At 37.6% G+C, this 16,212-nt stretch overlaps 1 protein-coding gene across 2 annotated transcripts in view; it reads left to right on the forward strand.

Moving 5' to 3' along the window:
• Positions 1 to 16,212, forward strand: part of UBE3D (ubiquitin protein ligase E3D) — a 79,419-nt gene that overhangs the window by 39,181 nt on the left and 24,026 nt on the right. For both annotated transcript variants that reach the window (XM_051613381.1, XM_051613382.1), the window contains exon 9: positions 7,297 to 7,435. In XM_051613381.1, coding sequence (XP_051469341.1) covers positions 7,297 to 7,435 — 139 coding nt within the window. The remainder of the gene's footprint in view (positions 1 to 7,296; positions 7,436 to 16,212) is intronic.

The raw sequence follows: 16,212 nt of genomic DNA on the forward strand, positions 1-16,212 counted from the left end.
AGAGGGTGTACAGTTGATGCTGTTTCGCAGTGGAATGAAAATATTTTATGGGTGATAGGGTTTGCAACTTCAAATTAACGCTTTTGAAATCGCATAGCAGCCAGCTGGAGGAGGGAAGGCAGTGGAGAAAAGCAGTTGGTGAATACCCAAAAATCTTTAGTCTGGAGAAGTATGTGGAGCATTACTTTGAAATTACATACTCCAAGGCAAAGTTATTCCTGGACAGGATTAAAATCTATGCAAAAAGTTTCATTATCTCGAGATAGCTTCTGTGCTTCAGAGGAATAATCTACTTGCAAACAACCTTGTCTGTCCTGGCACAATATACTAACAGAACTGTTTGGTTTTCTGTTCTTAGCCTTTACCACTTTGAGAAAAAAAAAAATTGAATTCTGTGGGCTATGTACAGGCTTTATTTGTTCTAACAGCATTTTTTAATAACTATACCAAAAGCTTTTTAATTAAATATAAGTTGTCCGATGACAGTTAAGTCTAGTAAAAATGTTGGTTGGTGTGAAACTAAAGAAAGAGCTTTTGGCCTGTGCTTCACAGGCTGAGTTAGGCAGATTTTACCTCTCTCTCTCTCTCTTTTGCCATAGATAGTTTAAAATACTCAAAGCATGTCAAGAAGTAGTGAAACAATTTAAAATATAAATAAAATTAATGTAGTTGAGTTTCATATTTCAGTGGTTTAATGCAGAGTTATTTTATCCACTGTCTTTTAATATACCTTGTAGCACGGGTTACTTAATCTGTGCTACATACTGGATAGAAATGAGAAAACTGCATGTGGAATAATATCTATTTTAAATCAAAGCATTCATTGGATTCAGTAGTATAATTTCACTTAAAAGATCCTTGGAAATACTACAAGAACATTTGATACTTCTTACGTCAGCCCTTCTGAAAAATATCATGGCAATGGGCAGACAAAACTCTAATGAGGTCAAATTTGAATTTTCATTATAAGCCTCTCTTACTAGTGTTAAATAACTTGTCCTTTTCAAACGGTGACATGCTGAAAGTTCAAGAAGGACTTACATTTTGTAGGATAAGGTATTTTAAACCTGCTGAATTGTTTTTGTAGTGGATTCCTAGATTGACATCTTTTTTACCAGACTCCAGATGTGCAGTTTTTCCATTCAAAATATGCATTACTCCAAAACAAAGACAAAAGACTATTAATAATGGCCATGTGTTTGTGTGTACAACTATTATATCTATTTATATGACTGTACAGAAATAAGCATAATTGTATATTATGATTAAGTCATATGTTATCTATAACTGTAGATACTATATTAAAGTATATGTACTGTGTACATGATGTAACTGTATTATAAGGATTATATATCAGTATAGAAGTTCAGTTAAATACACCTTCATCCTGTGCCTGTAGTGATTCACTGAAAAAAATTAAAGTTTAAAGCTTAGAGATGGAGCTTCAGTTGTTGGCCACTGAAATCCATTGCAATAAATCTAAAAAAACACCTCCTCATGGGTCTCTGGGTCCCAGCTCTCTGCCTCCTTACTTCACTTGATATGTTCCTCTTGTGCTCATTTCCTTGCCAAGGACACCAATGGGTTAAATTTCCGTTCTTCACTTTATTGTCTCTTACCAGAGATTTAAGCCTGTTGGTTTGGGACACCATGTGACTAGCAAAGATCCTAGGGAAGATTTGCTCAAAACCCACACAACATTCCCAGCTATTGAGGATGAATGATGAACAGCATTAAAACAAGACTGCAGATGTTTGCTCTAGGAGGGAAGCAGTGAGTCTGTAAAGAAAGGTTTTTTTTTGCAAAGGAGTTTGCTGTGTGCTGTGGAAGCACTGCACTTGTTACTGTTCCATATTATTTAATTTTTTGCAAGAATTTAGTAGCTAATGAACATGCATTGATTTTTATGTCATTTTTAGATCACTAAAAGGATAATTAAAAGTATAAATAACAGCCTCCCGGTATATTAAGTATATAGACACATAATCAACCATAATTTAGAATTGGTTTTAGATTAAATCATTTTTTACAAATAGTTATTTAATTTCGCAGGTTTGTCCTTTGGTTTAGTAAAGTCATCTGTCATTTTTATCAAAGCTGTAGCTTATGCAAAGGGCAGCTTTAACAGCATTCAGTGAACTCTGAGAGGCAGGACTGAGCTTCTCTCAGCTTTTATATTGGATTTTTCAGCACGGCCTTGATTCAGCAAAACACTGGAGCTGTAGCTAACGTAGTGATCTCCTTCAAGGGTTTCACAGCATTTGGAGCCCTAAATGGAGGGTGCATTTACCTATGTTGTAACTAATCTAGTCAAGTCAATCCGATGCCTTGGTAGCAACACTGAGTAGTGCTCCAAGTAAGAGCTTTTTCTTTTTCTAGTTTTGATCTCTGTAGATTACCCTAGTTTAATGTATTTCTAGGAGTAGCCTGGTCAATCAGAGGTGGTGATGGGGGAATGGAAAAAAGGGCTTACCTATTCCTCCTCAAAAGCTGACTTATTTTGTCTGCTGCTGAGACAGTTGCATTTTTAAGTTAATCTCATGCATGATGGAGGGTTATTGCTACTGATAAATTGCCTTGGCACTGATAGAAGAAATGTTTTTTGAAAGAAATGCAGTCTAGTAAGACATCTGGTCTGGTTCTTTCAAAATCTTGTGAGAATCCTTACGAGTTGTTCCTGGTTTTGAAATGCAAAGACTTCTCTTGCTTCACTGACATGCTGTGAATATTGTTTTTTTTTATGTAGACCGAGAGCATTATGGGTGGGTTCCATGACCTGATGGATGACTGTGTTTGTTTGCTAGTACTTATATAAAGGAATTAATGAAGTAAATATATTTCATTATTTTAGTACCTTCAACATTGCTCTTAAGGACACAATTTTGCATTGTAACTCTGAGCTATGTAGGCATTTTAGTAATTAATTGGGATCCATTTCATAATAAGCAGTGGAGAAATACTATTCTCTGATGCACAGTTAATTAAATGTGCTTATCCAAAACATTGTGATCAGTTACTTCTGCTGGAGAAGTAATTGTCTCATCTTTAGTTTTATCTGAGTGGTTGCTTTCAAGTTTTGCTCATCTCAGCTTTCATAATTGGTTGGTTGAATTTCAGTTGACATTTGCTGATTTTTTATCTTTTTTAAGAAATCAAAATTCCTCTGGATTTCCCATTATTATCAGCTAAACAGCTTTGAAAATACCACTTGATTTTTTAAAATAATCTTTCACATATTACTGTAGGAATTTTACTTTCCTAGCTTTATTTCTTTGACTGATTGTGGGAACTTGATAGTCATATCATGTTCCAAATTTCTCCTTCAAACAATCTCTTCCATAGAGAAAGCATTGAAAAGGACAAGAGGGAAGGTAGTCTCAGCCTTTCGTCTTTATTTCTTGTTTTGAAGGCTCCTCACATAGCACAGAGTTACTTCATATCATCATCTGTCACAGTAGCCAAATATCTTCATCACATGTAATTCTGTCTTTCTCAAAGTGAAGGTTTATGAAGGTTTTAATTATAACTTCAAATCTTATGTCTGTTTATTGTGTTTTCATTTATATCTTGTAGATGGAATGGAAGAGGTGAGTTTGGGATGTTACTGTAATCTGCAGAGGCTGTATCTCAAGTTCGGTTAACACTGGGAAGAGCTCTGACTCTTGCTCTTACCTGGGATCAGTTCCATTATCACTAATCCTTCTTACTGGCCCAAAACTTAAAAGGTTTTCTTTTCCAGTTGTCCCGAACCCACAAAATTGAGTACATTTAAGTAAAAACACTGTCTCTCAATTTGGCTCTCTCATTAGAGAGTATGTGAAGAACATGTTTACTTTGCTTGTAGTAGCTGGTTTTTTCTGCATAGAAATGTCATATTACTGACTTTATGTTAATACTGTCTGAGGTAAACATCACTTGATCATCTGCTACATGTGTTGCTGAGCTCCATCAGAAGCTTTTCTCTGGAGTAACTAATGTGAATTTTTCCTCGCTACTCAGACACGGATTTTCAGGCAAACATGAAACTTGCCCAAACCTAATATATTTGAGGTCTTTCTTAAGAAAGTTTGGTTGAAATAGATTAAGGGGTTTCAAAGTTCTGGGAAAGAGTTGGAGTGAGGGGGGTGGGTAGGGGAGAAGCACTGAGCTGAAGGGCTGAGTTGTCCTCCATGGGTGCCAACTCTCCTGAGGAGCACTATCAGGCAATCTGCCTCCTTCAGTAAACAGAAAACAGTCTCTTCTCCTGTACTGGAAGTAAAGCAACTCTCCTTATACAGAAAGGTTTTGTGAAACTAAAGTGAAAAAACAGGGGCTGGGGGGGTTGTTTTTGTTTTTTAGCATAGATGGTTTTGTCCTTCCTCTACAATTAAGATTATGGAAAAATACTCCTAAGAATAATAGGAGTAAAGAAGAACAAAGAGACACAATCTTATAAAGCAGTGACTTCCCACAATGACTTGTGTTAAATGCTGCAAAAGGACAAGTCTTAAAGACTAATTCCTAACATGAATATTCCTGGAGCAGTAAGTGCTAGGACAAACGGTTTATTTGTAATAAGGGAATATACTGGAATTGTTTTAGGAAATACTAGTAATTGAGCCATTAATAAACAAGAATTGCAATACAGTTAGCCTCGATGTCTTTATGCAAACAGTCTTTCCCCTGAATAAACCAGACACCAAAAAAGAAAAGCCCTGATGCGGTGTCAGGGCTGTAAGAGTTGGACTTTAAAATAAGGAGACAGCTCCAAGAAGTCTTCAAGTAAAAACACAATAATAGAATCAGGGTACTGAAGTAAGTTGTGATGTTTTGAATATTGCTTGGAGTTCTGAAAAGTTTCTTTGCAGAGAGGGTGTTGATCTGTGGAAACACCTCCCCAAGACCCAGCACCTTAGCATATCACCTCCAGTCTCCAAACTCTCTAGCTGTGTTTGAAGGTGCCTGCACAGTGCTTTGTTTAGACTTGCTGTTATCTGAAAAAATGAAAGTCCCAGTTTTGCTAACTTCAACTAAATTTGCCTGTATCACCAGACAAGATTGTTAATGTAGAACAAAAACCTAGTAAAAAAACCTAATAAGGAACAAATAAAGATAGGTTTCTAATTATGTGTGGAAATGAAGTTACCAAATGATAATTAAATCTAAAACTCAATTCTGGATCACAATTAAAAAGACTCCTTGGTTACTGGCTGCTCAGTGCTCATCATTTAAAGTTAAATGTTCCTCCTGGAGCATTTACAAAATCTCTGGACCAGTCAGGGCTGCCTCTCGTGGGTTTGGCCACTTGCATAGTCTTCTAAAAGAATCCTGCTTCCTTTCAATGTAGATAAAGTATTTTGGGCTTAACTAGAGGCTTGTACCTTTCAATAGTGAAAATACTCCAAGGCATCTTTTAAACTGCTCACCTTCCTGTCCTAGCAGACACGGATGTTTTTTTTGTGGTAGCTTTAAACAGCTTTCCTTGATACATCTGGCACAGTATAAGAGACCAGTGATATACTACATATTATGAAGGCTGTTACTGTGGTGCAGGTTTTGGTCTCTGTCCTTTGGTTTGGTCTCAGCCATGTGTGGAGACCTTAAATGATGAACTGCCATTGGAAGTCCCAGAAGGTGCCTAGCCCAGACTACCTTTCTCCTTCTCCTTACCACGTACAGTTTAGACCTTCTGTCAAAGTAACCCACCCACTTTGGTGAGGGTTGAGAAAACACATGGTACATTTGGTAATTTCAAAGTGATATAATCATATTTATCTTTTATTATGGATTTAAGAAAAAAAAAGTGTGAGAAAGCACTATTTTTTTTAAGGGAGATGGAAGCTCCTCTGACCTTACATCCATTATGGGTTTCACTTCTGTGTACTGAAACAGAAGAGCAGGATTCTCACATACTCATAGATAACTAGGAGGGAGGAAAAAATGTAAAGATTAGGAAAAAATAAATAAATAAATAAACAGTTAAATTTCAAGAGGCCAGTTTCATATAAATGGAGGTAAAAAAGTGAAAATACACACACTCTTTGAAGAAAGATGTGTCAGTTATTCTAAGTAGAACATCTTCTAGAAAAGCCAAGAAAATATTACAGTTAGTAATGGAAGCATATGTACAAAAACTGTACATGCAAACCTGTCTCAAAGAAGCAGGACTTCACAGAGAATCAGTGGGTTTGGGAGACTTGAAAGAATGAGAACCATCCAGAAGGACACAGATACTGTGAAGAGAGTATTTGCTCAGTTTTCACCATAGTGAATGTTGGGATGATGCCTACTCTTAGGTGCTTTTAAAAATGCAGCTGTTTCTAGACAGGAAATTAAAACAATCTGATATGTTTGCAAGCAGTGTTTTAGTCAGAGTAATGTATTTCCAGAAGAGCTGGAAGAATTTAAAAGTGAAAGTTAATGCTAAAATTATTTATTGAAATTGTGAAGTCTTGGACATGGCAGAGTAGCAAGCATTGTCTTCCAAAGTGATGGTCTCAGATCTGCTAAGAATTATCTTGCTCTGGAGTATCTGATACTAGCTGCTCAGATAAAATTATTAAACTAACCAGGTCACTGATCAGTCTGACAGTTTGTGCATTAAAGAAGGATCGAGCCTGAACAATAGGAAGTGGAACGTTCTTGTGGTCTGAGTTAATCTTGTTGAACTAATCTTGTTCTTCAGCATGCGGTAGCGGGAACTGTTGATAGAAATGTGTTTTCAGAATGTTGTTTTTATGACTAGCTCTAGAAAACTTAATTCTTTTAATTCATCTAAAGCAGAAAGCTGTATAAAATTAACTGGGATTTTTGCTTTGTATAGACTGTTCGTGAAGTTCCAGTGAGAGCATCATAAACATCAATTTTGAAAATTTTGCCTGACCTCCTATCTTTTTGGGAGCAAAAGGACATTTTTCTTTCTAGAAACAAAGAAAACAGTGGAGAGAATCTGTTCTACCTATAATACTCTATATGTGAAAACACTATATGATGGGAAGTTGCCAGTGGCAGATGAAGTTTGATTCAGAAATAATAAAGCTTTAAATTAGAAACATGAATTAGTTGTTCTAATGTATGCTAGATTTTCCGTGAATATTACATATATTTTTGTAGGATTGGTGGTATGGATAAGGTACTCTAAGCACACCCTGTGTTTCTGGTGAAACAGACTTATCTGTGACTTTTATAGGGAAAATGTGAAGATAATATTTTTATCACAATGCTATGACACATTTGAGTTCTTATTTGAAACTTGGGTTCTAGAGTGAATTAAAAAGTTTTTTATTTTGTTGTGTTACTTTTTTTTTAACTTCATAGCCTGGCTGATGCGTGGGAAAATGATATTGGAGTTCATTCTTTAAAGTTTCCATCAGAAACATGTTTGGAATTGCTTCTGATACTGGGTTTGAGTACCACCTCGCTGCCACCTTCAGTTCGATGCATGAACTCTTTTCAGGTAAGGAACAGATGTTATTTCAGTATAAAGGTGTTATTTACAAAAAAGAGAGATCCCTGGGGCTTTCAGAGTAAGGGTTTATCTTTTGTAGTAGCCTGACTCTCTGTTACATTAAATATAGCAATGGAGAACTTCTTGTAGTCCTCAGTTTCTTTCCATTGCATTAAATGTAGATCAAGGCAGGAAATATAATTAGATTTTTAAACAGTGAATCATTGCTTAAATTAATTTAGCTGTTTAAAAAATTTCATCAAATTTAGGCTGGAGTAGCTAGAATCATTATATAAAATCTTCTTGGCTTAAAAAAAAAAGCTTAGCTAAAAATAAAGATTTCTAGTAGTTAAAACCTGTAAAATTATTCACAGGTTTGTTCAGCGTTTTGTATGTTACTGCTGAAGTTCTTAGCAGTAACAGCAATTTTCCTAAGAAAACATTGTTGCAGGTATGTTAAATTGTGGTTTGTTTTTATCATGTGTCTGACGACTTGAGACTTTTACAAATTAAATAGGCAGCCATCTCAATTCTTGATGGTACAACACATCAACTCAACTTCTTTATGATGCTTCTGTCTTCCCTCGGAATTACTTACTCCATCCGTTGTGTATTGATGTAAAGCCAAAGGAACCAGCTGTTGAGCAGGAAGCATACCTTGAATCTATGTTTCTTTTGACAGCTATAGAAGAATCATCATCCTAGTGGGTCTAAGTGTCCTAAACAGTTTACAGCATGAATTCCAGTAGCTTCTATTTTGTCCATACTCCCAGTTTGCAGTTAAGGCACATTTAATTAGTGTTCCTGGGTTATGTTTACTGAAAAATAATCTTACTGTAGAATTCTGGAGCCAGAAAGAACAGGGTCATAAGCCAAAATCAGGTAATTGATTTTAATAGATTTATACTGATGTACAACAGCTGAAAACATGTCTAGATATTAGAGAATAAATATGCTCTTGAATTGTCAGCTCCATTTGCTTCTTGTGAGATTGGAAACAGGTTTCTGTTTATGGTGAATTCTTGGGTACTGCAGCAGCCATTGATAATTTCAACATGATATTTCAATACCCAAGGTCAGAATTGTTAGTGGGTTGTACATTTGGAGGCCATAAAATTGAAGAGTCTTCTGGATGCTGGGAGAGTGAGATCTCAAAAATTACAGGTTTCGAGGATTGGCTGGTACTAATAATCCTGCAGCTGAATAGTCCATGTTTCCTGTTAAGAAATTAACATTTCGGTTGTCTAATCCAGGAGGATGTATTCCTTGTCCATTACATTATAAGTAATCTGTGGTAAAGCCTTCTCTCCCTTACCCATGATAGGTTAAACAGGAGTCTTCACTTGTATACTGAGGCTGTGTGGTCCTGTCGTTTCTGTTTGTACTCAGTCCCAGGTTGTGCACTTAGGATTTCTTTTGATTTGTGTGTCTGTGTAGAGATAAGAAGTGATAAATGACTGTGAACTGGTAAAGATATGAATCAGTAAGTTGGCAAGATCTGTGGAGAGCTTGAATAATGTTGTTAAATTGTGCTGTTGCCTAAGCGTAAGTTCCCTCTGCATCCAAAACAGCAGAGATTGAGAGTCAAACAGGGAAGGGCACTAATTGAAAACTGGTATTTCATGTGCATTAATGAAGTAATGGCAAAATGACAAAAACTAGTGTTTTTTTCTTTTGCGGTAGACCTGCAGTGATCTAGGGAAATAAATATTTCTATATCAGAATAATCCTTGTATTTGAACTGAAAACAATTGCAGAGTTTCCTGTTATCCACAAGTGGCACTCTTGTTCAACAGGAGGCCAGGCTCTAGCAGCTGAACTCTGGCATCTGAATGCTTGTGGAAGTAGAAGAGGAAATGACCCCAGAAAGTGCCAGAGTTTATAAGTGTTCCTGCTGTTGGACTACTGGTGTGGAGCTTAATGGACCACTAGTTTCCATTTGCACATTTTTTTAGGTTCTGATACATTATTTTAAAATGCATCCAACAGGTAGCTGTATGTGTAGTGATCTAAAAGTTACAGTTTAACTCCTGAGATCATATCAATGTAGCTGTAAAACATGAAATTGATGGTCATTAGGTAGACAAAGGTGATCTCAGCCTTACCTTTGTGTTTGAGACTGAATTTACCCTCTCTGTTATATTACAACATAGCAGTGTTGAAAAGCCAAAATTTTAGTTGGTATACATATGCACTGGATGATGTTTAGGTTGTAAAAAACATGCAAAGGAGATATGCTTAGTTGCTAATCATCTCTGTAATAAACTCTGTTCTGCTTTGTGCTATAGAAATGCTCTCTGGGATTAGATTAGCAGACTCCGTATCTGTGCTGAGACGTAAATTACATTTTATTTTCCAACAGTGTGCTACTGCTTAGTAACATAATACTTGAAATCACTTTTCAATTCCATTTTGACTCTGTGAATATCTTTCAGTGTGATTTACGTTGCTGGAGCAGCCTGGAGGAGAGCAGCAGCAGCAGCAGCAGACTATGTTCCATAGCTCTCTGCTGAGTTTAAGAAGTTGGTGCTCACTGCAGCCAGCTTTTAAGCTTCCCATGGTGTTGATCCTAGGTGCTAGATTGTCTTAGGCTCATCTCTTGTCCTACCTGTGCAGTTACACTGACACGGTATATTAAAAATTCCTGCTGGTTGATGTCTGCCTCCAGTTTTACTGGGGAACATGCGTTTTCAGCCCTGACTTTCACCTTTCCAGGCTTGTAATCCCTTATTTATACTAAAGTTGTCTTGGATCAAGGGAGTAGGGTTGACTGAAGCACTTGATATTTATCCTAGAGCAACAGAGAATGCAGGAAGAAGGGAGAGAAGAGTTTGCTACCAGAAAAGATTAAAATAATTTTTAACTTGCTTTTGTTCTGAGCATTGTTTTGCCTCTTTCTTCAGGCCGGTTACACTGTAAGGAAAACTGTGTTACCTTATTACTCTTGATCTGTCTGGCTCTCCACCCACCTGATCTGTCAGCCCTTTGCTTTCCTTTGTATATTATTCTTAATACTTGCAAGCACTTGTAGCTAGCACCCACTTGAGTTATCATGTACTTTATCACTGAACTGTTCAGCTGCTACTTCTCAGCAGAGCCTGGGAGGATGTGTTGGTACTTTAGAGCCTACAACACAGAACAGTTAACACAGAGAGGTGCTTTAAAGTGACAAGTAATCTCTGCTGTGTTTTGCTAACCTTGTCTCATCTTTCTATGAATTCAAGCACAGGGAACAGAAAATGTCCTGGATATTGAATTGTTATGATGATATATGGAGCTGTTCAGTATATGCTCTCTCACTGCTGTTGTCGTGGGAAACCAGGCATTTTACTTGTCATATCAAGGCACTATTAATAAGACTTCAGACTGTAACAAGAGTTCTCAGAGTTAAAGAAACAGCAGATTTATTTTTACTTCTACAGTTGTGTGAAATTTAAATAAGATTGTGATTAAGAACCGCCGAGCGGTTTCAAAATTTTATTTGAAATAGCCCTTCATCTTCTTTGGTTCTCTGCCCAGTGCCACTAGTAGCTTGTCAGCACACTATCCATTTGGTTAGGAGCAGCCAAACTGGTGCTTAAGAAATAGCAAGCATTTATTATGTTGCTGCAGTAAGAAAAAGTCATTTGCAGTTACTCTGCTCCCAAAAAAAAGGAGGGAAAGGCAAAAAGTTTCTTATAGAGCAGCCTATAAAATTCTCTTGTCTTTTAAAGTCTTCTAATCAAGTGCAGAAAACTTCCTAAAAGCAACAGGTTTAGATATAAGTTGCCCAGAAAACATAAGAATGGATAAATACAGTATTTATTATAGTTTAATTGCCCTCATATGTGAGCATCAAAAGTACTTAAAAGACCCATGGAAGACAAAATACAAAATTAGTGCTGCCTCTTAGGTCTACACATGGTCTAAAGTAAAGTGGGCCTTGATATTTTTAATATTGATACTTTTATTTTTTTATGTATGTGTTTATAGATATATATCTAAAAAGCACTTTCAAACTTGATTATCACAAAAAGGAGCTAGCCTAAGATAGAAGACACTTGCAGATGCACCTGTTTTCTGACAGTCCTTTTTGAAGCAAAGTAAAATATATAAAAATCTGCTCAGCTCAGTTCCTCCTTTTGTTTCCTTCTGGGCATTTGGAGCTGGGGAAGTTGCACAGATTCTTTTAAATTGGACTCCAGTCCTTTGGAGCAGTGTCAAACAGCATCAAGGAGAGGACAAGAAGATACTCTTGTTCAAAATCATTTGGGAAATAGTGATACAGCTTTGAAAATATGGTGTTTTTTATTAAACTATCCCAGAGAGGAAAAAGAAAGAAGTCCATTTATGCAGTAAAATAGCTTATTATATTTTTAAACATTTTTTTAAAAATTGCATTTCTTGCTTATTGAGGATCTCCCAAAAAATTAATTATAGTTTTGAATATGCATATTCTGTAATATTTTGCAGACAACAGTTCCTACATGTCATAGGATTTTTTTTTACAATTAGGGTTTTTTTAATATTTCCCTGAGTCTTTCAGACTGCCTAGGTCTTTGAAACTTCTGAATGAATGTTGACAGTAATATGGAGAAGCCACTGCAAATGCATTGCAGTCAGTTGAAAAACAGTCATTTGTTTTTCCCTTAACTGACCAATTTTACAAAATGTAAACTATAGTGAGGAAACCAAGTGTAATTAGTGTCGGTCTCTTTCCATTGCTTCTATTTCCCCTAAACTAAGGGTGTCTTGTTTTTTTGTGAATTAGGATAAAACTGCCTGCTAGGTGCCTTTCCTAGTTTTGACTAACTCTGTTAGGTTGCCAAGATGACACAGGATCCATTAATTTCCTGGTTTATTGTCATGATTATGTGGAAGTTTTTAAGTTTGATTTCAAACAATTTATTTTAAATAGCAAATAAGTACCTAGGCCTTATGTAGTCCTTGGAAAGCAGATGCAGTTTTTTGAAATACACATACAAATATTTAATTACATTTAAAATAAAAGAAGGTATATTGTGTGTGTACTTGGGGGTTTTGTTTGCCTACATTTACTAAAAGCCATAATAAATCTGTTGAAACACTGAATAATTAGGAAAGAAGTTATAAAGTGATATTGAGCAAATGCTGACAAAAGCAAGTGATATTAAGCGAGTGTGTTTCAGAGAAATCTTAGTATTTCTTTGCAGACTGGTAGAGATTTCTAGGTTTAGTGAAGAGATTATTGTCTTGTTTTTCTTGTCTGCTACAGAATTATCCTTCTTTAAGTTGATTTTTATTATGCCACTCAGGTTATTTCACTCAGTGTTTGCTGTAAGCTATCTTTTTAAAGTACCTATAGAGCGTTCAGTTGCATTTCTTGAACATTGATAGTATCCACTTTGAATGTTACTTCTCAGGACTTCAAGCTGAAAGGGAACATTTTTTTCTTTAACAATAATTATTGATTTTGAAGTCTTTGTTGAACCTGTACCAAAGCTGTATCATATTATTAATTTGGCATAAACTTTATTAAAACATAGTATCTCCTAGCTGAGAGATATATCCAGCTCTGGATATGCTGGAGTATATGAAGCAATGTCCTGTACTTCCTTATGTGTCCTATATATGACTCATCCATATCTGCAGTACAGACTGTCACTTCTAGCTATGGTTTTGTGATACTTGATGCTGCTTTGGAGATGCTGATGGGAAGGTATTATCTCACTTACTTAATATGTGTCATGGCTGCATTTCCTCTAATGGAAAGGAGCTGCCCATTTATATGGGCCTGAGACACAACAAAATCAATCCCATGTAAATTAAACTGAATCTATGAATGGGAAAAATGCAGGCTGAGCATATTTGTGAAAGCACAACATTTTATTATTACTTCAGTGCTCATTGGTGGAGAACAGAGCTTAACTAAGATTTTTAATCTTAACTGAGATTCAGAATTTATCATCAGTTTCTCAGAAGAGCTAAATGCTTCTTTTCTTCCAAGACAGTTCTCCAATAGAGAAGAAATCAGAGAGAGTGAACCTGGACATATCCTAAACAAAAGTAGATTTAATTACAAAACCCCCAGGAGCTCCCAATGAGAAGCAGCTTACATGCAGCACAGAGGCAAGTGCCTGCTCTGGTAATACAGTCCCCTGCTGCTTGAGAGGGAAGATTTGCCAGGGGAACCAACTCATTTGCATGCAATTCCCTCTGCCTGGAATCTGGTAACAGCCACCTGTAGCATCAACATCTGGTCATACATTTCATAGCAGTTTTGGGGTTTTTTAAAACATGCTCAAATATCATTTTCCATTTAGACATGAATGTACAATTGATTGCAGAAATCCAGTTTAGATAGTTTGGGATAGCCCATGTTCTTAACCACTTAAAAGGGGTGAAGACAGAACTAATTAGGAATGAAAGTGACAGATTGATACTACTCATTATATTACCTGCTTGCTTCTTTTTTGAACATTCTGCTTTTCCTGAGTCATTTTGAAATCTAAAAGTATAGATGTTACATCCTAATTATCCAGTACTTGCGTCCATAATGTGCTATTAAACACAAACTGAGAGTTTATGTACTTTACCAACAGGAACCATCATCCTGTTTTATATTGTTTGTAGGTAATTTATCTTTTTACAGAATCACAGAATTTTTTTTAGTTGGAAGGCACCTTAAAGATCATCAAGTTCCAGCTCCCCTGCATGGGCAGGGACACCTTCCACTACAACAGGCTGCTCAGAGCCCCATCACCTCCAGTGATGGAGCCCCCACAACATCTCTGGGCATCCTGTTCCAGTGTCTCACCACCCTTACACTGAAGAATTTATGCCTGATCTCTAACCTAAACCTCTTTTCTTTCAGCTTAAAACTGTTACCCCTTGTCCTCTCACTGCAAGCCCCTGTAAAAAGACCCTCCCCAGCTTTCCTGAAGGCCCCCTTCAGGTACTGGAAGACCACTATGAGGTCCCCCTGGAGCCTTCTCTTTTTCAGACTGAACAGCCCCAGCTCCTTCAGCCTGTCCTCGTAAGAGAGGTGCTCCAGCCCTTAGATCATTTTCGTGGCCCTTCTCTGGACACATTCCAACAGGTCCACATCTTTCTTGTGCTGGGGGCACCAGAGCTGGATGCAGTATTCTAGGTGAGGTCTCACCAGGGCAGAGTAGAGGGGCAGAATCACCTCTCTCCATCTGCTGGCCACATTTCTTATGATACAGCCCAAGATGGAGCTGGCCTTCTGGGCTGCAGTTGCACGTTGGTGACTTATGTCCAGCTTTTGATCCACTAGTACCCCGAGGTCCTTTTCCACAGGGCTGCTCTCAAGAATGAAATCCTCCAGCCTGTGTTCATATCTTGGGTTACCTCAGTCCAGGTGCAGGACCCTGCACTTGGCCTTGTTGAACCTCATGAGGTTCACCTGGGCCCACTTCTCTAGCTTGTCCAGGTCCCTCTGGATGGCATCTTGTCCCTCTGGCATATCAAGCACACCACCCAGCTTGGTGTCATCAGCAAACTTGCTGAGGGTGCTCTCAGTGCCACCATCAATACCGTTAATGAAGATATTAAACAACACTGGGCCCAGCACGGACCCCTGAGGGACACCACTTGTCACTCTTTTCCATCTGGACTTAGAGCCATTGACCACTACTCTCTGGACACAACCATCTAGCCAGTTCCTTATCCACTGAACAGACCACCCATCAAACCCATATCTCTTCAATTTAGTGAGAAGGATGTTGTGGGGGACCATGTCAAAGGCCTTGCAGAAGTCCAGATAGATGACATCCACTCCTTTTCCCTGGTCGACTGATGTAGTCACTTCATTGTAGAAAGCCACTAGGTTGGTTAGGCAGGATTTACCCCTGGTAAAGCCTTGCTGGCTCTCCTGGATCACCTCCTTATCTTCCACGTGCCTTAGCATGTCTTCTAGAAGGATCTGTTCCATGATCTTCCCAGGCACAGAGGTGAGTCTGATAGGTTGGTAATTCCCAGGGTCTTCCTTTCTACCCTTTTAAAATATGGGCATAACATGTTCTTTCTTCCAGTCACCAGGGACTTCACCTGACTGCCATGACTTTTCAAATATCATGGACAGTGGTTTGGCAACTATATCCGCCAGTTCCTTCAGGACTCTGGGATGTATCTCATCAGGTCCCATGGACTTGTGTATCTTCAGGTTCCTCAGATGGTCACAAACCTTATCTTCACTTACAGTGGGGGGAACCTTGTCTCTCTGGTAGGTAGGGTAGCTTCCCTGCAAAACCTTGATTTCTCTTAGTTACATCTTAGCTCTGTTCAGGTCATAATTAGTAAATTGACCAATGTGAGGTGTAAGTTTCAACCTCCTAGCCAACAAGGTACAAAAATCTGGTTATCAGCTGTGTAAAGGTAGATAGTCAGCTGTTACTTTGAAAATAATACTGAGTCATGAGATAACAATGATTCTATAATGGAATTTTTTCCTTGAAGTTTCATGTTGTTATGCTCTGTTCTTTGTGAATGGGTGTTGTTATGGAAAACTATGATGCTGTTCATTTCCATTAAGAATCTGGATGGAACCTTTGAAGCTACTTATGAAGTCCAGAAGGTTCTGCAGAAAAAAAAAAATATATTGAAAAGGGTGCTTTAAAAATAGATGGAATTGACCCTACTGGATTGCCACAGTAGGCTGGAATAGATGTGACATTATCACAAATTACAAAATTTTGAGGGATCCTGAAGGAAAATGTCACTGAAGTCTTGCATTGTATTAGCAGACAGGGCAGCTTGCCAAGGCACTCGAAGCAGTTCAAGAGTGTATGTGCTCAACAGTTGGAAAC

The sequence above is a fragment of the Apus apus genome, chromosome 3 (genome assembly GCF_020740795.1).
Source record: "Apus apus isolate bApuApu2 chromosome 3, bApuApu2.pri.cur, whole genome shotgun sequence".
NCBI classification, from domain to species: domain Eukaryota; kingdom Metazoa; phylum Chordata; class Aves; order Apodiformes; family Apodidae; genus Apus; species Apus apus.